Here is a 19,423-nt window from a genome sequence, read left to right as displayed (position 1 = left end):
TTCCAAGTCAAGTAGTTGGTTAAAATGTCAAGCTACTTGGCTTTGATGAATCCCTAATCTTGAATATCAAGGAAAGCCGTAAATCTCTAAAAGAATACTTGACTTGACATTTAAAAGCTACTACTTGACTTGAACTCGACTTGATTTCAAGTCAAGTAGCTTGAATATCTAGTCAATCCGTGAATCTCTAAATAAATACTTTATTTGACCATTGAAAAACTTCTACTTTCCTTGAACTTGATTTGATTTCAAGTCGAGTCAAGTGGCTTGAATAACAAGTCAAACCGTGAATCCCTGCTTACGTAACTCCACGATTGAACGAGCTTCTATAATCGTCTCGGAATCCACTCCAACGCTGCCTAAAATTAAGATAACGTCTCAATCATACTTGTCAAATTAACAAGTCCCAACGTTGCGATACCGTGTAATCATTATAGCATTCCTTTTTCTACCGAATACTCTCGATGTCCCCGTATAATGAAGGGCTCCATTCAACGTTTCCCGCTTCCCGCTAATGACCGAGCGCACTTGTAGATATATAGTATCTCCGGGGCTAAATTAGAACGGACAGGAACACACCTCAGCTCGGGATTTTTGGGTTGGGGATTCTTCGACTGATCCGGATGAGTTCTCGAAGACAGGAAGTCGGTATACGTTACATGAAGTTTCCACCTTTCGTGTACGGGAAGTGTTCGATTGCAGGACCGTATCTGAACGTATTCCGTTGGGTAGATGAAGAAAAAACTTGCCAATTTTTGCGTACAGGCGCTGTTGCCAGATATACGGATTTGTCCGTATTTTTACTGATTTTCGATGTATGATACAGATTGCATCCTAATGGTGGATTTATGCACCGTACCTAAGAACTAAGGACTAAGAGCTATGAACTAAGAACTAAACCTAAGAATTCAGTGGCGTTTATGCACTCTCTTGTTAGTTCTTAGTTAAGGCATGCGCACGTGCTCGAACTACTTTCTACTTGTTCTATACTTTGATGTTTGACGTTGATATTTATTGTGAAAAAATTAAATTTAATTTTTTCAAATACACCTAATACTTTTCATCGATAAACACGAATAAAGAACATAAAATGATAGAAACTGGTACTCGTTAATATTGAAATTCTATGTGGCGCACGTGCACTTCTATATTTTACCTGAGCCCTTAGTTCTTAGCTAACAGTTGGCCTTCTTCTTCTTGTGTTAAATCTTAGTTCTTAGGAAACGTGCATAAACGCCCTCATTGATTTGTTAGCGTTCAATTCTTGGGTCTTAGTTCTTAGGTTTAGTCTTAGTTCTTAGGACTGGTGCATAAATCCACCATAACACGCTCTATTAGTGTGACGTCACACACCGCCATTTTTGGTTCTCCTGTCAGTGTTCGGAATCCAAACAAATAAATTGTCATTCAAATTAGTACTGTGTCTTTGAAGGAATTGGCTTATTTTCATAAATAAGAGTATTTGAGGAACGATTTCAGTATTAATTGATAGATAGAAGGAACGAGGTTATACCAGTAAGTTTGAATCCTGTATCATTCCCCAGATTTTGTATAAAGCCGTGTTTATTAGTTGAACTTCAAGTTCGAACTTACTGAAATTAATCTCGTTCCTTCTGTCTATCAATTAATAGTAAAATCGTTCCTTAAATATTCTTATTTAGCAAAATAAGCCAATTTCTTCAACGACAACGTACTAATTTGAATGACAATTTGTTTGTTTGGATTCCGAACACTGACAGAAGAACTAAAATGGCGGTGTGTGACGTCATCACTAATAGAGCGTATACAGATTTCTATTCAGAATTTCTTTATATATACAGGGTGCTCGTGAATTGGAGGTACTAACGAATATGATAGATTCCTCGTATCATTTTAAGAAAAAAGTCCTATAAATATGGGACATCAACCGCTTTATTTTCGAGATACAGGGTGTTGAAGTTTGATTTTTTTAAAGTTTTTTTCTCATAGCACGTTCCCTTCACAAAATATTCAATTTGAATTTGGCACAGATATTCCAATTTCATCGTGTGATATGTTAATTTTGAAAGCAAGTCTACAGGGTGGAATAATGCCTGCTTCATTCCTCCAGAACTTTTTTTTGGTGCGCCACTGGTAGTTTAGAAAATTTAAAAAGAAACTTTGGTTCAGTGTTCTACATTTTTTGGTTTCCTGTAGTTTTTTCGTATCTGCTACCGATTTCGAGAAAAAAATTCGAACAATTCTCTATAATCCTCAGGAAAATCCGAATTTTCATAAAGATCCAGTTGATAAACTGTGATGGATAAATTAAATATAAGTTTTGATACTTATTTACCCAATCTGTAGCGATGATTAATAAATATTCGAAAAACTGGTATAATCATCTCAAAAATTAAGATTACAAAAAACACCCTGTATCTGGAAAACAAAGCGTTTGTAGGCCCATATTTGTAAGACTTTTTTCTCAAAATTATCTAAAAAAACCTCTCATTTTCTTTTGTACCTTCAATTCAGGAACACCCTGTATATACATTGTTTCGTAATTTTTGTTAACTCGGACCTGGATTCCCCTTGTGGTTGTAGAGTACTTAATAAGTACCTAACATGTGTGCCAAATATGAAGAAAATATACAGAATAATTCGCTTGTTATGACCCCAAGAAGAAAACAGTGTAAAATTCAAAATCTCGGTGACAAAAAGAATCGGAGCCAATGAATGCATTACATCTAGTCGACAGAAGTTACAATTTTTTTTAATTTAGTTATGTTTGTTCTCGTCTATAGTCAAAAATTTCAACCATAATATTTTCATCTCGAGATCTGTAGGATCTGAAGTAATTAAATTGTTTCAAATCACGAGACGTAAGCCAATGTATATCAAAACAAAGCAATATTCACCTGTGATATGATATTTCACTCAATTCACGGGTTTCTCCACAAAAAAAACACACTTTTTAGTTCCCATAGTGAATCAAAGTTTCACATTCACTCGAAATTTATTGCAGTAAATAGGTAACTAAATATATCAGAAAACAAAATTCAAACTTGTCAAACTACGTGAAGCAGTTGCCAAACCTTGAATTTCATCAGGTGGATACAGGAAATACCTAATATATATTCTTCTTACTATAAATTCGACAATTAGGGAAGATATATAATTCCAAATATTCGAATTTTCATGTTTAGACAATCGAGAATCACTTAAATGAATATATTTCATTCAATACATTCATAATAATGGGTAGGTATTGTAAAATTGTGCATTTGAAAATATATCACAATCCGACAACGTCGTCTAACCATGTTGGGGAAACGCATAGACCTAATATCAAATTAATATTAAGTCTATGGGGGCGCGTATACTCTCTCTATCTATGTTTATTACTCTATGGTGTGTTCGGTTCACATTTCTAGGTTGCGTTTTTATATTTTATTTCTATGATAAAACCATAGCAATTGTTAGCGAATTTTTTAACCAGAAATAAAGCCGCGGCTGGACTATATAACACCGAATCTCTTATTTGCCTCTTTCCGAGTCCACTCCTGTATTGATACAGAATCTTCAACCTTTCATGCACAACCTATTAAGTTGGCCAAGTTTATTTTGGAGTGACTAATGAACGATCATTTCCTGTTTCAGTGCGGAAGGACAACAAAAATCGAGATTCCAGAGTAGGTGGAAACGTCTACATAGCCCCTAAGATATCACTGAACGCCAAACCATAATACCGGAAATCAACTTGAGAGACACAGAAGCTAAAGGAACTAGAGCCCCCTTAAAGATGACAGATATTGGATCAAGGTGGCATTTCTAGATAATTCGTGTGATGAATGGAAAAAAAAAGGCTTTGTAGTTTTTGGGCGGTGATCTTTTTCATTTCTCGAAAATATACATATGAAAAATGGACATCTAACAATAGAACTTCATAGAGAGATTAATTCTATGAATTAAGAGATTTCGTAGATGATAGCAAACTTCAAAGAACTTTGAAGTACCTACATATCCTGTTTGTCCCTTATGGTAATAATAAGAGTATTGTAATTGAATTTAATAACTATATCTTGCACATTTCTTAGAATTAAAACATATCAATATATTATCGGCGTTGTGAAATACAATTTGAATTAAATAATCAGTATTTTATAAACTGTACAATGCTGTACATATAAATCCAGAAAATTTTCATATTATTGAAAAACAATTCAAACTGCATTACGAGATCTCAAACGTACTCTGGAAATATTTTCTAAATATTCGTCTAGCCTAGCAATTGGAGCTTATGTTAATATATTTCCAAGTTTTCTTCCAATTCTCTACTCAGTACCTTTATACAGTAGGTAATAATCAAAAGTTAAATACATAGGTATTCATGAAATAAAAAAAAAAATTATTGGAAATGATAAAAGCATTTTATATTTGACAATTTATTGAATTAAAATTCGAGTCTTTCCATTTTCGTCCTATTTTTCATCAATATCAATTAATGAAATTGATACGAATCTATGAATTCCATAATTTTTTCGCTAGAATGTATTAAGTAGAATGATATCCATAATAGATGCAATAGAAGAAGGAATATTCCAAAAAAAACATAGGTTACTATTCTAGTATTCTCCATAGCATTAGCTGTAGTTTTCCACAATTGTAATTCAATTGTGGTGTATTATGTATGATTTCAGATGAAATATTATTTATTTTGTATATTTTCAAAGGTTGTATGTATAGATTTTTATTCATAGAAAACTGTAAATAATATTTATTCAAAGAATTATTTGAAATTTTATCTTGTACAAATTTATTTAATTATATGTATTGTTAGATTTATAATAATGTGGAAAGTGCTATCTGAAAATTAACAGGAGTCAAAATTCAGTGAAAACATAGTTTATGATTCCAGATTTTTAGGAAGCACCTTCCTCGATTCAATATTATTTATTTTAATTAGGTAGATCTAAATTTAGAGACCTGTCTGGCAGCCAACTCAATGTGTATATATACTGAATAAAAAATAAGAAAACATAACTTGTGTGGATCGTATGAATGAACTTTGCTTGGCACATATGAATTTAGAGGTTGCATCTCTTCAGATACATTTTTGAAATCTATTAATATTTCGAAACTTGAACGGACATCTGGTTAAAGTTACTATCAGTAAGTATAGACGAGTGAGAACAAAATATAGGAAATCCTGTTGTAGAAAGCTCATATTTACTAAAAGCATAAAAATTGAAATGATTCTACTTGATAAAAGTAATTCAATGTTAAAAAAACATTAATCATTTTACAGAAGTTTTGTTGACTTTTAAATCTTTCGATGTATCTAAGTATTCAAACATTCTGGGGTGTTCATATCTAGTCCATTTCTTTATTATATGTTTGTATTTATTCCCAAAAAATATTTAACTTCCTACATAAAAAATTACTACAAATCACGCACAAAAAATTATTAGATTCCCTATCTCAAGAAAAATTACAAGCAATGGAAAAAAATTAGTAATAACAAGAAGTTTGAACATTGCGAATTTCAAAGTACCAATGCTGGTCTCCAATTTCATGAAATCAGACAATGATAATCTCGAAATTCATTCCATAATTTTTTGACCAATTCTTCGGGCTAATTTTTTGCCTTTAAAATTTAAGGATCGAAATACTGAGAGGGGAGATATAATTGCTGATTTTTGTAAAAACTGCTTGAACCTCGTTTACAGAAGAAGTAATGGATGGAAAAACGAAGTTTGGTCCATCTTTCAATTATTAATTACCTATAGATAATCAAAAAAATTTTCACATAAACTCAGATCTCCTTTTTGTTTAAGGTCCGGAATTTACATTCCCTTCGCCTCTAATTTAATTTCTCCTATTTTCTGCTGTTGTCTGAAATTCTCATAAACAAGTAATACCAGGTAACGAATAGAAATTGTTCGTTACTTTGAAAGATGTGTTGCATGAGATGCCATCTTTCCAACGGGACTACAACAACACTTTAGTTAGAGGCTGTAAAACAAAATTTTTGAGAGAGGCTCCATCTGCCAAACGGAAATCACAACACCACAAGGTTTGAAGATTTCAGTCAAGGGATTCAAGATATAAATCATTAGAAATTTAAAAAAATTAGTAAGCACTGACATGAAAGCAAAAGCTTTTGAGCTCTCATCATTAAAACGTCAATTGCACCCTCACTGAAAGCATCTCGAAAACTATAAGACTAAGAGAAAAAATCTTTAAGGACATCCGATTTATTTTTAATTTTTATTTTAATAATATTATTATTTTAATAATAAGATATCAGAAAGTAGATCAAAGATATCTTGGTTAGTTCTCGAAATACAGGACGTTTCTAAAAAATTACCGTTTCAACTATTCAGCTATACCTATTTTGGATTATGTTTGAGATGAATTCTAAAACTTGTTTTCAGTAATTTTTATGATTTATGTAAAACTGTTAACATGGTCATAGATCAATTACTGTTTAAGAGATAAAGAGTAAAAATGGTGTTTCTTAAATGGGACACCCTATATTTTTCAACGCAGTTTTTTAGCCGCAGATTTTTCGAAAAGCATCCCGTTATCGATTTTTTCAAAAATATCATCCGTTTCAAAGATATTGAGTTTTTCGACTTCATTTTTTGATGGGACATCCTATATATAAATATTTTTCATTTATTTCGAGTTTTGATTCATTTCGTGTCCATTGTGTAATTGTAATCAATTTTAACTCCGTTAGTTTGTAGTCCCGGAAATATCAGGTTTAGATAAGTATTTTTTTTTCAATTATCTTCTCAAATTTTCTGCTTTTTCAGGCACGCGATCAACATGAAAATTTTCACCAGGCTTTCTATATCCAAATGCAAAATTTATCTCGTTCGAATCTGCAATTTTGAAATTAACGAAAAAAATAATTCGTACGACCATAGGTAAAAGTGTAAGAATAGCTTTAGCTAAACTTTCGCCTAACAAAGACAGCTATTATTATCATTATATTCTCGAAAACCTTAGTCAGTTTTGTGTGAGATACCTAGGCATAATAGTTTAGTCCATTAATGAAGTCAACAGAAGAACCCCTTGAAATTTAAAGTATCTAGGTCATTCCATTCGAAAGTTATTATGTTTATTACCGGATTAATGGACAGAATCGAATTTAAAGACTTAGTTAGTCGAATCTTACCTTTTGTGACCATTACGGACTTAAAATTCGAAAAATCTGTCAAAAATTTAAATAAAGACGAAATCTTTTTCAGGTTCAAGTATTTCCTGATATCTACATTGATAACTTGGAATATAGGTATCTGAAGTAAGTTACTGAAGTTATTTAGAATATTCTTTCATTTAACGGAATTACAACAAGTCCTAATTGTATAAACTGATGTGCTGGTTCGAAATTCGAAGTTTTCTTGGATTTCGTGAATTGGTGGATGCGCGATATAATAATTGTTGCATGCTTCAGGGCGCATACACCAATTCAAACAATAGAATGTAATATCAGTTGTTCAGTTAAATAAGTTGATGATTACCCTTTAAAGTATATTAAGAATTCTTATTGATATTATTCAATATTTCAAGTTTTTTCAAACAAAATCAGGTCTTTGCCGTATCAAACAAACTGATAACAAGTATGGGATAATTTCTCAAATCGGAACGGATCTAAGGCCGGCTCTGTACAACAAGTCGAACTAGGATGCGAAACGCGAAAGTATCACAACGGTAACGGGCAGACACAGCGCCTGTTTTGATCCCATTCTCCCAACTATACCATCATGGAACCCGTTCCGTTCAGTGACACGATTTCCCGAGCCGATCCGGCCCTGAAAAATCCCACTTCCTCTGTCAGGTCAACTCTGGAATGGCCGAAAAGCGGTCATTCCGTATACTTACAGGTGTTTTTTGATGTAGTTTATAGTGTTCAATCTTCGGCTTTAATTTTAAGTGATTTTTTAAATTTCATCCCCGAAACTCCCTATAACTCGTTAAAGGTATGTTAGATTTGCATCTATGAAGGTTAGGTTATAATCATAACATTAATAATAATTCATTTTCGTACGTTTGTTGTTATCTAGTGCATAAAGTTTATTGCATTGCTGTCTAGATTCCCTGTGGTGTTGTAGGAACACTCGGTTCCAAAATATAACGTTACTTTTTGCTGTCTACGTTGCCCGTTCAAAACGGTCAAAATTGTTTGTTGTTTTTATATCTAATTTCGAAATTATACACTGAAATGCTCGTTCAGTTCGATTTAACCGTGTTGTAATTAGTAGTACATCCATCTTTTGGCGAATTGTGTACTCAAATTTGGGTTATAACTTGCGAAAGTGGGTAAGAAACGAGTGCAATGTGGAAAAGAGGTCAGTTGAGTCCGTTCTAGTTTTAATGAAAAATTGTTCAACATTTCCAGTTTCTTTTATCATATGGAATGTTTAAGATTTTTGTAATTCCTTAAATAACTTCTAGGAAATTGGTGAGTTTCAAATATAGTTTCTAAATATCCTATTCATCCCCTCATAAATTTCTCTTAATTTATCCCAGATTTCTGGGAGAATGCGTAATTTATTTCACCTTCAAACAAACCAGGTAGATTTTGGGAAGGAGTACAGGTATCCCAAGGAATAAACTACCTGACCTGGACAACAGTGGTCAAGAAAATGTTTGAAACATAGACGCATTTTTATATCTACTGCCATTTGAGTAAACAGAAGAAACAGATGAACACATAGTGTTTCTTATTCAAATTTATTTTTGTAAGATAATTTATTTTCACTTATTATTTTTTAAAGGGATAATAATTTTAATTCAATACTTGGTGTTCAACAGGTTCAATATCTATCTGATTGAAAAAATTCTTTTTGTATAATTTTATTCACTGTTTTTTTTTTTATATCAATGCAATAACAGTACTACTGAATTAATACAAAATTATTGTAATTTCATATCATTTTTCAAAACATTAATTCAAATATTATTTTTGTTCTAGCTTTTGATGGAATTCACAAAATCTCTATATTTATCTAAGTACCAACTGTGATCATGGCAGACAATGCTGCAGAAAACGAAGCTGATTCAGGTTCCGCATTGACAATTGCAACAAGAGATGATGAACCAGACCAAAATGATGCTGATAAAGTGACTGGATCAAATGCTGCATACGATTCAACAGACAGTCACTTCAGGTAATAATTTAAATTGAACTGTTCCCAGGATTATAAAATTGTGTATTAATTGGTGTGACCTGTCAAACTGAAAAACTTTTTTTAAGAATTAATAATTTTCTAGGTGCAGTCAATGTGATTTTGAAGCAATTCACCAAACAGCTCTCAATGCTCATATTACCCAAGCTCACTCAAGTAACGAAGTAGATATGGAAGTTGAAAATAATAATCCACCAACAGAAGGCAGAACACATAGGAAAATGTTTGAATGCGATGTATGTAATATGAAATTTTCTAATGGTGCAAACATGAGAAGGCATAAAATGAGACACACAGGTGAGTGAAACCATATTAAAAGTGTAAGTTTATCGATGATTAAAACGAAAATTTCAGGTGTGAAACCATATGAGTGTCGTGTTTGTCAGAAGAGGTTCTTCAGGAAAGATCATTTAGCGGAACATTTTACGACACATACCAAAACTTTGCCTTACCACTGCCCAATTTGTAATAGGGGATTCCAGAGGCAGATTGCGATGAGGGCACATTTTCAGAATGAACATGTTGGACAACATGACTTGGTGAAATCATGTCCACTTTGTAGCTATCGAGCGGGTTCCATGAAGAGTTTACGGGTACATTTCTTCAACAGGTAAGTTATTTATTATATTGTTCTGGATTATCACTTAATATGTTTGTTTTTCCCTAGACATGGGATCGATTTGGATAACCCTGGCCCAGCGGGTTCTCAAGCTTCTCTCTTGGCTGCAGCAGCACAAGGTTTTCCTATAGATGGTTCGATAACAACATCTTTAAGCAATTTGACTAGTAGCGTGTCTGTTAGTGTCACAGGAGGTAGCAACAGTGCGGCAAATTTCAGTGATTCTGGAGATTCTACAGGAGCAAGGTCAACTGATAATGCTACTCCCCCAATGCATTTTCTAACACCACATGTGGAAATTAGTATGTCTGATGCACCAGCTCCTGTATTTTCACCAGTTCAGGTGAGTTACAATCTTTACAGTCTTTATTTTTATTAGGTTAATTTACCGAAATAAACTTTATTATTATTAGTCAAGATGTTCCTAAATTGTAGGTACAAACGAAAATCATTATAAGTAGAGAAAAATCCTATAAACCTTTCGTTTTGAAGTTGAATTTAGATTTTTTTTCAAATTTTTTCTCATAGCATCTTCCCTCCATAAAATATATAATTTAAATTTGACATAACAGGCCAATTGAGAAGTTCCCGGTCTACCATAGTACAACCCTTTTTTTGGCAAAATTCGATTTTATTAGTCAACATAGTTGTCTTCGAGGGCGATACAGCGATTATAGCGATCTTCCAAATTTTCGATACCATTTTTGTAGTACGAGTTTTCTTTCGCTTCAAAGTAGGTCTCAGTTTCGGCGATTACTTCTTCATTGGCGCTAAATTTCTTTCCAGTGAGCATTCTTTTGAGGTCTGAGGACAAGAAAAAGTCGCTGGGGGCCAGATCTGGCCAATATGGTGGATGCGGAAGCAATTTGAAGCCTAATTCATGCAATTTTGCAATTGTTTTTATTGATTTGTTACACGGCGCATTGTCTTGATGAAACAGTACCTTTTTTTCTTCAAATGGTCCGTTTTTAACGATTTCATCCTTTAAACGATCCAATAACGCTACATAATAATCGCTGTTGATGGTCTGGCCCTCTTGGAAGTAATCAATGAATGACCTTGCGCATCCCAGAATACTGATGCCTTAACCTTGCCAGCTGACTGTTGTGTTTTTTCTCGCTTTGGATTCGGTTCATCGTGTGCAGTCCACTCAGCTGACTGTCGATTGGACTCCGGAGTGAAATGATGGAGCCATGTTTCATCCATTGTCACATATCGACGCGAAAATTCAGGTTTATCACACTTAAATTGCTTCAAACGCTGCTCAGAATCATTAACACGTTGTTGCTTTTGATCGATTGTGAGCTCGCGCGGCACCCATTTTGCACACAGCTTTCTCATGTACAAATATTCGTGAATGATATGATGTACCAGTTAAGATGATATCTTCACAATGTCTGCTATCTCGATCAACTTCACTTTACGGTCATTCAAAATTATTTTGTGAATTTTTATTATTTTTTCGTTGTTGGCAGCCTCTTTTGGGCGTCTACTGCGTTCGCCGTCTTCGGTGCTCATTTCACCACGTTCATACTTAGCATACCAATCAATGATGATTGATTTTCCTGGAGCAGGCCCTGGAAAATCTTCATAAAGCCAAGATTTTGCTTCAACTGTATTTTTTCCCTTCATAAAGCAGTATTTTCTCAGTATATGAAATTCTATTTTTTCCATCTTTTTTCAAATAACAAAAGTAGCTACACTTACAACTCAATATCTCACAAACTAATGGTGGGGCTGCTGTCAAATTTAGACATGTATCGTTTGAAGGTTGGTACTAACTGAAAATCATATGGATATAATACTAGCACCGCCATCTGTGCATCAATCCAGGGACTTTTCAATTGGCCTAATAAGTTATATTTGAAACATGTTGGTTGAAACGAGAACTTCTTTCAGTTGGACCTACAACGAACTAACAGCCAGTCTGGTCAAAATTCTGAAGCAAACTCGAGGTTAAATGGAGATGCACCTGGATCCCCTCATTCTGCAGATTCAAACTCTAATGCTCCAACAAGTACTCATGTTCCATTACGATTGGACCAAGAAACGAACATAACTCCATCTATATCCCTAATACCTATCAAACAGGAGCCTGGCGAAGAGAACTCAGACGCTAATAGGAGAAACGGTCCTGTGAATTCCAGCGTCTCCCCGCCAGGTGGGGCACAAAACACTCCTAGTAGTCTAAGTTCTCTTATAAAAGTATCTCCGTTGAAAAGTTTACTCAGAGACGACTTGAAGAGAAAAATAATAACGCGGAGTAATAGTAATAATAGAAGCAGATCTACGGCGTCACCGAACAATCCAGAAAGTTCACCGAATGAATCTACTTCTACAAATGGTAAGTGGCTTACTTTATAATTTTTAATTTAAAATTTAGGTTTTTATTGTTTCATGTTATTGTGATTCTATTTTTAAAAATTTAAAATACTACAGGATTCAGTAAAAGCTCGTTCTTCGGATATTTAAGTATTTATTTGCTTAGAAATACAATTACAACTATGACAAAAATAAAATTGTCAAACGACAATTGGAAAATGCATTTTTTTTTTGTCTAAAAGGGTCTGAATAGGAAAAATTCTAAAACATATGTGTCTTCATGTCAATGCATTTATTGGATTTATAAGCTATTTTCTCGAATAGTACATTTTTAGGCATGGTTGAAATTTTTATTTCTAGGCAAATCGATATGCATATATGTATACAGGGTGTTTCTAATTCAACTAAAAGTGAGCGGTCTTTTATATATTTAATTTCTCTCTAGAATGAAATTAGTTAATCAGCTAACGCTTATTAAGGGTATGGGCCGTATATCACCTTAGTTACTATGGTTAGTAAGTTGGTGGTCCGTATATGTGAAATTCCTCAAAAAACCGGTGACCATTTCCTCAAACTTCGGTTAGTTATCTGTCACCAGAGCAACTGTACTTTTATTCTGGTTAGGTTCGGTAACCACGCCCACTCCGGTTGGCAGTTGCCATTTTAATTTTCAGATTATTGTTTATGAATATTTTCCATGACATCTAACACTCAAAAGCTTTATAATTTTAATTAGGAAACAAATACCCTTCAGAGCCATTAAGAACTTTTAGTTGTTTACAAATTAAAAGAGATCAACCATTTATAACCTGCAAAATTCTGTCAAAGAAAATTTTGGTTGACTAATGACAAGTGTCAAGCTTAAATACGGTTACCTGAAACATTGAAAACCACTCATAACAGCTGGGCGATATACGGACCATACCGTATATTTCAAATACTTTTATTAAACAACCTCTATCAAATATAAACTCCTTCAAATTTCATAATTATAATTTATTGAATATTTCATTATAGGTGCTATAACATCTACTGCTACTGAACAACCATCTGACTCCTCCCTGTGGAGAACTATTGGTAAAAGATCTTTATCAAACCTCCAATGTGTGTACTGTGGTATAACATTTCCTGACCAAACCTTATACTTCCTCCACAAGGGATGTCATTCGGATGCAAATCCTTGGAAGTGCAATATTTGCGGGGAGCAATGTTGCAATGTTTACGAGTTCAACTCTCATCTTTTGAGCAAAAGTCATCAGTAACTAAAGTACAGGTACTTCTAGTTTTTTTTTCTCAATTCAAGAATGGAGAAAATGTTGAAGCCAATTGGCTTCAACAAAGACTTACCACTAAAAGTGGTATGGAGGCTCAAAAATTAAGGATATTCCTGATTAATTGTTAGGATTGAATTTTTTTATCGGTAAGACTTCGAAAAAACATTATTTTTTTAAAATTCAACAAGCGATTCTAGCGCTAAATGTTTCTAGTCCAATATCGACAAATTAATCATTATCCACTAAATGTACTGCATGTTTTCTCTCCAATACTTCAATTTTTCTTATCATTCTGTCATTAATGTTGAAACGCATTTAAAAAGTCACCGTTTGAGTGAATTGAATTGAGGTTAAAACAAATATCAATCACTGCGCAATTAAATTTTTATACTCTTTAAGTATATGCAATCAAATCAAAAATTGGAAAGAAATTTTGAAAATATAAAGGTTTGAAGAGTTGAACATGAAACGTCCGTCCAGTGTGAACAACATTCCAGCCTTAAAAATTGCCTTTAATAATTAGAAAATTTATATGGATAGAATTTTATACATAAACACCAATAAATCAAAAAATTCTGGCCTTTACAATTGTACACTTATATAAAAATCAATTATTTACAATTTTATAATATCCTTTTTACTCAGAAACAATTTATTGAGTGTTGAAAATCCTTCTAGCAGTTATTCAAGGAAACTTTGATAACTACACTAAATTTAATCTTCTTACATTCCACTTGAGTTCAAAATATGAAAGATTATTTTAACTTGCATTCGAAATTTTATTTTTGATTTAAACTATTGCTATTTATTAGAATTAATAACTTTATAGCGAGAATTTATCCGTCCACTTGTTATCATATATTGAAATTGATATATAATTATATTTTAGGATTATTTTGTACATTAATGATTATACAATTTGAAATAAATTTAGGTATTTTACTATGAACTGTATAGACTATCATTAGAATATCCATGTAAAACTTTTGTTACATATGATATAAGTATTAATTCATTACATTCCATCTATTCTATTTGTTTACAAAAATGTACAGTATTTATTTATTGAAAAATGTTGTTTAATTTAATTGAGTGCAATACACATTGCAGTGCCTTAAAGAAACGAGGAGAATCATTTAACACATGGCTTTTCTATTGCAAAATAACTCCTCAAATTATGAAATACTTATCCCTGATATGTATAGTGCACATATTGTTGACATTTTCAATTCCAACTAGTGGTTTTGTAATTAAACATAAATTTACCTACTTAAAAATAATTATAATATGAACAGAGATTATTAAATTTGTTTTAAAATTATAATATTGAATTGACTAAGAATTAGTTTCTCCACATTCCACGAATTTGTATTTTTGTAGTTATTTTTTATTTTCCATTAAATGGATTATACATATTTATTTTCAATCATTTGTAATCAAGAAATGTGAAAATGCAATAATAAGCGGTAAAGGGTTAGAATAAAATTTTCCTCTTTTAATAGTTTTTAATTTCCCAGTTCCTATTCGAATCTCAAATACCTAAAATTAATTTTAATAATCATCAGAATTTGGATTGCCACATGATGTTTCATCATTTACAATATTATTTTATAGGAGCATTTAACCACATCGAATACAAATTAAGAATCAGTTTGCTTCTAAAAGGTCTCAATTTCGAGTTTTGTGGGAAAAATTTCAAGAGGGTTTGGTGAATATTTTTACCTATGAACCTTAATCCTTTTGGTCTAAAGAAAATAAATGATCAGGTTGAATAATTGTATGCACTCAGACCTAATGCAGAAGTTATGTTACATCAATTATGTCAGTTTTTCTTAAAAATTTCGTAGAAAATTTGCCTCTAAGCCATCTATACACATTTTACTGAACTTATTCTAGCCTACGAGTAGAATCCTGTAACTTACGAATAGAATTCTGTAATGTATAACTACGAGTAGAATCCTGTAATGAATAACTACGAGTAGAATCCTGTAACGTATAACTACGAATAGAATCCTGTAACGTAGAACTACGAGTAGAATCCTGTAACGTATAACTACGATAAGAATCCTGTAACGTATAATTACGAGTAGAATCCTGTAACTCGCAAAGCTTGGTTTAAACTACTTTTGGGAGGATCCGCTCAAAAAGCATGCTTTACAAAAAGAGTTTCTTATCAGATCAGCTTCAAAATTTGTTGCGAAGAATCTTCAATCCTTAACCTCCATAAGGTGTTTTCTGAAAAAACTTGGAGCTGCTATATCTTTTGTTAGGCAGTTCAATTATGAAGTCCGTGACAAAATGATGGAAGATCCAAACCAACAATTTAAAATTGGTTTTTGTCTCAGAGTAGGGCAACAGTTTGGCTACCATCGGCTCTGACCATGGTTCCTTATTTCCTTCTTTATGAAGTGAATAATAAAATAAATGCAAATATAGAAAGTCAACCCGATTTTTTCGATACGAAACAAGTTAACTCACGATATAACAATCATCAGATTTTCGATTTGAGATAATATTTTGTTATTTGTGAAATTAAATCTTATAATCTTATATCGATGGATTGATTATTCAGCAATTCGACTTTTTTACAGAGTAATAAAATTTTATCTTTTTCATGATTCGTAATAATCTAGTCCAACGTCTCTATGTACGAATCGGAATTAAAAAATTTTCCGTGTGAAAGTGGCTTCACCTTTGGATATTTTTAGCGAATTACTTTGCTCCAAAATATGTTGGTAACTCTACTTCGTTTCTAATAGAACCAATGGGAGTCATTGAATAATTTTGAGTCGCTTCATCACAATTCATAATGTTTTTATGTTTCCTACTGAAGAAATTATTCAATTAATTTCTCAAAAGATAACCACCTCAAGTTATTAGAGTGCCAGATTCCCATAATCTTGAAAATATTTATCAACAATTTAGTCGTATGTTGTCCAACAGGTTGTTTGGAATTTATTTAACCTCAAAGTAGTTTCTTTATGTAATAAAATTTTTCCGTTCTAAATGGCTGGAAAAAGGAGAGCAACTTCTGAACTGAATAGGGATAATTGGGATCAAGAAGATCCTTCTGAAGAAAGCGGCGTATACACTAGAGCTTCTGAGGAAGTCTTGAAAAAACGAGTTTTTAAAACAGCCAAACGAAGAATCGCAAAATCGCCTGAGGTAAATATATTTTATTTATGTGTGTCCTCATTCTGATCCATAATACCACATGTTAACTTTCTATTGCTTGATTTAACTTTTTTTAATAAAGAATCATCTCAAAATTGTTAAACATGATTTATGTACTTTGGTGAGTTTAGTGACGAATTAAATATTGAGGTTAATTTTTTTTATTTGTAGGAAGGAACAATTAATGCCTTCAATTCAGCAAATTTGGCTAATCTCACTTCTAAATCACATCAACCGGCTAATCAGTTGTTCAGTTTCTTGTCAGAAATGAAAGCTGATACATCAAAAACAAATGGAGTAAATAATAAGTTGAATAATCAAGATGGAAAATTAGAAGCATCCTCATTATTTTCCTTTGGTAAAAAAGCCGAGACAACAGAAATTACTAAAAGCTCATCTTCAGAAAATAACAACCACAATAGTGAAGATAAAAGTAAGCAAATGTTTAGCTTTGGAGATGGCATATCGAAAGTGGATAATAAAACTGCTGGTTCATCTATGTTCAGCTTTGGAAACAGCAATAATTCCGAAAAATTACAACCTAGTGAAAATAAAAAAGACAAAACAAACATACAAAATGAAAAGACCACTGATAATCTTGATCACTACTATGCTAGATTGAAAGGCTTGAATGAAAGTGTTGCCAAATGGATTAATAATCATGTTGAAAACAATCCTCTGATAAATTTGCAACCTATATTCAAAGATTATGAAAAATTCTTTGATGAAATTGAAAAAGAATACCATAAAACTGACAGTAATGTATTAAATATTCAAAATAACAAACAAAATGAAAATAAAGGATTCAATTTCACTTCTAGCCTAAATAAAAATGAGACAACTACTGCAATGAATACTTTCAAGTTTAGTTCTACACCTGTTGATAAAAATACTACTTCTGCATCTGTTGATAAAAATTCTACTTCATGTAAAATTGAGGTACCATCAGCTTCTCTATTCAAATTTGGTGCTTCTAATTCTACCAATGATAATTCCAGTGAAAAAATCCAAGCAGCTTCACCAGCAAGCACATTCAAATTCGGTCCTACAAATGTCTCAACCAATGTATCTACAAGTAAAACTGATCAAGTTCCTTTTAAATTTGGTAATCCATCAACAAGTGAAGTTAAAGATGCTAAGGCGCCTTCATTTAGTTTTGGAGGTAATAGTACCGGATTTGGTGGTGGGTTTAATTTTGCTGCAAATCCTACGCCTCCATCTACTGGTGCAATAAACTTCGGAAGTGTTCCTTCGAACACGCCAGCAAATGATCAGGGGAATGCAGATGAAGAGGAATCAGAAGAACCACCAAAAGTTGAGGTTAAGGAAGTTGAAGAAGAAGGTCAATTCTACACAATACGTTGCAAGTTATTCGTTAAGAAAGATGGTAATTTTGTGGAAAAAGGTGTTGGAAACCTCATTTTAAAACCAGTTCCAGATTCAGACAAAGTTCAAGTTATAGTTAGGGCACATAACTCTTTAGCAAATGTTCTTTGCAATTTCATTTTATCCAAGAGTATACCAACTCAAAGGGTGGGTAAAAATAATGTTATGATTGTCTGTATACCGACACCTGAATCTAAACCTCCTCCGATTCCTGTTTTGATCAAAGTAAAGACTGGCGAAGATGCCGATCAACTACATGAAACTCTAGAAAAACATAAGAAGTAGAAATTCAATCATTTCAAGTGAAGAAAGAAAATGTTGACTTATGTATTTGTTGAATATTGTATACTGCTTTCTGTCGATTAATCTTAAATATTATTTCTTTTTCAATTATGTACAGGAAAACTAAAAGCCTGGAGTCTTTTGAAAGATCGTTAATCAGAAAATAGTTTGTATTCATTCTGAATTGCTTAACAATGTTTCATAAAGTCTGAGGTTTATTTTATTCGAAAATTTTCTTTCTGTTGAATTAACCTAATGAGTTATTTTTAAAATTCGATTATAAACAAGATTATTTGATTCATATTCATCCCTATGTATATGAATTCAAGATCTGAAGAACTAAAATAATTCCTCACAGACCCCTCATTTACTCAGATCAATTAAATGGATTCTCTTTAAAGTCGATTATCATCATTTTTTCGATGAAACAACCTGTAAGTTGTATATTTTTTTAAAATATAATTAAATAAAATAGTTTATTTCAATTATTTCTTATTAATTTTATCCCTATTTTGTATTTTTTCTTTAGGGACACTTGACCATCATTAGCGTTAAAATGGGATGCAAAATTTCATATTCAGCAAGATTTATTTGAAATTCTCCATTATTACAGACAAAAACCTTTGGTTCTTCAATTCAGTGCAAAATTCTCTGCTTATACTTTCTCGTTATTCACTCTCAAAAAGAATACACTTCATACTATGTTATTTTCAGTCTAGTAATACTATTGAATGAAAAAGCAGCATATAAATTATTTTTAAAAAAACCTGAGATATACCAGAAATATTGAGATCCCAGGTATTTCTCATTTCTGGGCATGAGCAAAGCAGAAATTTGGAAAATCGAACCACTTTAGGCATACCAAATATGGCATTCAATATCAAATTATTGCTCAAGTGTTTCTCCTCTTAGTGATATACAGGGTTAGAACTATTTAGAATGGCACTACAGGGATATCGAAAACCGTTAGAGATACAGGGTGGCTTAAATTACAAAAAAGTTACGTTATTTAGGGATTAGTGTATTGGTGTTAACAGATCCAAAATATCTCCAATGGTTCCCGAGATATCTCGAAAAAACTGAAAATCGAGATTTTCTCTTTTTCTGTATAACTCATTTGTTTCTGGAGATAACTTCACGCATTTTTTGCTGATCAGATATTTCAAGGAGGGCCCCCTCTAGCGTCGCCATGGAAGGAGCCTTTATTA

General features: G+C 32.5%; 3 protein-coding genes across 6 annotated transcripts in view; all 3 read left to right on the top strand.

Moving 5' to 3' along the window:
• The window catches only part of LOC123684413 (tumor necrosis factor receptor superfamily member wengen), a 51,850-nt gene extending 46,849 nt beyond the window's left edge, over window positions 1-5,001 (top strand). Inside the window, exon 4 of the mRNA XM_045623664.1 lies at window positions 3,619-5,001. Coding sequence (XP_045479620.1) covers window positions 3,619-3,704 — 86 coding nt within the window. The 3' untranslated portion in view covers window positions 3,705-5,001. The remainder of the gene's footprint in view (window positions 1-3,618) is intronic.
• Window positions 5,002-7,726: 2,725 nt separating this feature from the next.
• LOC123684311 (zinc finger protein ztf-16) lies at window positions 7,727-14,872 on the top strand. 3 transcript variants are annotated; one of them, XM_045623523.1, is made up of 8 exons: window positions 8,059-8,431; window positions 8,500-8,711; window positions 8,945-9,140; window positions 9,244-9,455; window positions 9,513-9,768; window positions 9,826-10,120; window positions 11,677-12,121; window positions 13,117-14,872. In XM_045623523.1, exons 3-8 carry the CDS (start codon window positions 8,998-9,000, stop codon window positions 13,359-13,361), a joined length of 1,596 nt encoding a protein of 531 aa, XP_045479479.1. In that variant the 5' UTR covers window positions 8,059-8,431; window positions 8,500-8,711; window positions 8,945-8,997; the 3' UTR covers window positions 13,362-14,872. The 3 variants fall into 3 exon arrangements, with proteins under 3 accessions (XP_045479477.1, XP_045479479.1, XP_045479478.1); XM_045623521.1 differs by lacking the exons at window positions 8,059-8,431; window positions 8,500-8,711 and adding an exon at window positions 7,727-7,949; XM_045623522.1 differs by lacking the exon at window positions 8,500-8,711.
• Window positions 14,873-16,112: 1,240 nt separating this feature from the next.
• On the top strand, window positions 16,113-18,700 carry LOC123684340 (nuclear pore complex protein Nup50). Of its 2 annotated transcripts, none has more exons than XM_045623565.1 (2): window positions 16,113-16,538; window positions 16,719-18,700. In XM_045623565.1, exons 1-2 carry the CDS (start codon window positions 16,380-16,382, stop codon window positions 18,216-18,218), a joined length of 1,659 nt encoding a protein of 552 aa, XP_045479521.1. In that variant the 5' UTR covers window positions 16,113-16,379; the 3' UTR covers window positions 18,219-18,700. The 2 variants fall into 2 exon arrangements, with proteins under 2 accessions (XP_045479521.1, XP_045479522.1); XM_045623566.1 differs by lacking the exon at window positions 16,113-16,538 and adding an exon at window positions 16,549-16,668.
• The last annotated feature ends 723 nt before the right edge of the window (window positions 18,701-19,423 follow it).

Source organism: Harmonia axyridis, chromosome 7 (assembly GCF_914767665.1).
Source record: "Harmonia axyridis chromosome 7, icHarAxyr1.1, whole genome shotgun sequence".
NCBI lineage: Eukaryota > Metazoa > Arthropoda > Insecta > Coleoptera > Coccinellidae > Harmonia > Harmonia axyridis.
This window is presented reverse-complemented; position numbering and strand designations above follow the sequence as displayed.

Coding starts and splice junctions, on each gene's coding strand:
- LOC123684311 (XM_045623521.1), top strand. CDS start 8,998: ATGGCAGACAATGCTGCAGAAAACGAAGCTGATTCAGGTTCCGCATTG. Junction 9,769..9,825: donor CGGGTACATTTCTTCAACAG/GTAAGTTATTTA, acceptor GTTTTTCCCTAG/ACATGGGATCGATTTGGATA. Junction 10,121..11,676: donor CTGTATTTTCACCAGTTCAG/GTGAGTTACAAT, acceptor AACTTCTTTCAG/TTGGACCTACAACGAACTAA.
- LOC123684340 (XM_045623565.1), top strand. CDS start 16,380: ATGGCTGGAAAAAGGAGAGCAACTTCTGAACTGAATAGGGATAATTGG. Junction 16,539..16,718: donor GAATCGCAAAATCGCCTGAG/GTAAATATATTT, acceptor TTTTATTTGTAG/GAAGGAACAATTAATGCCTT.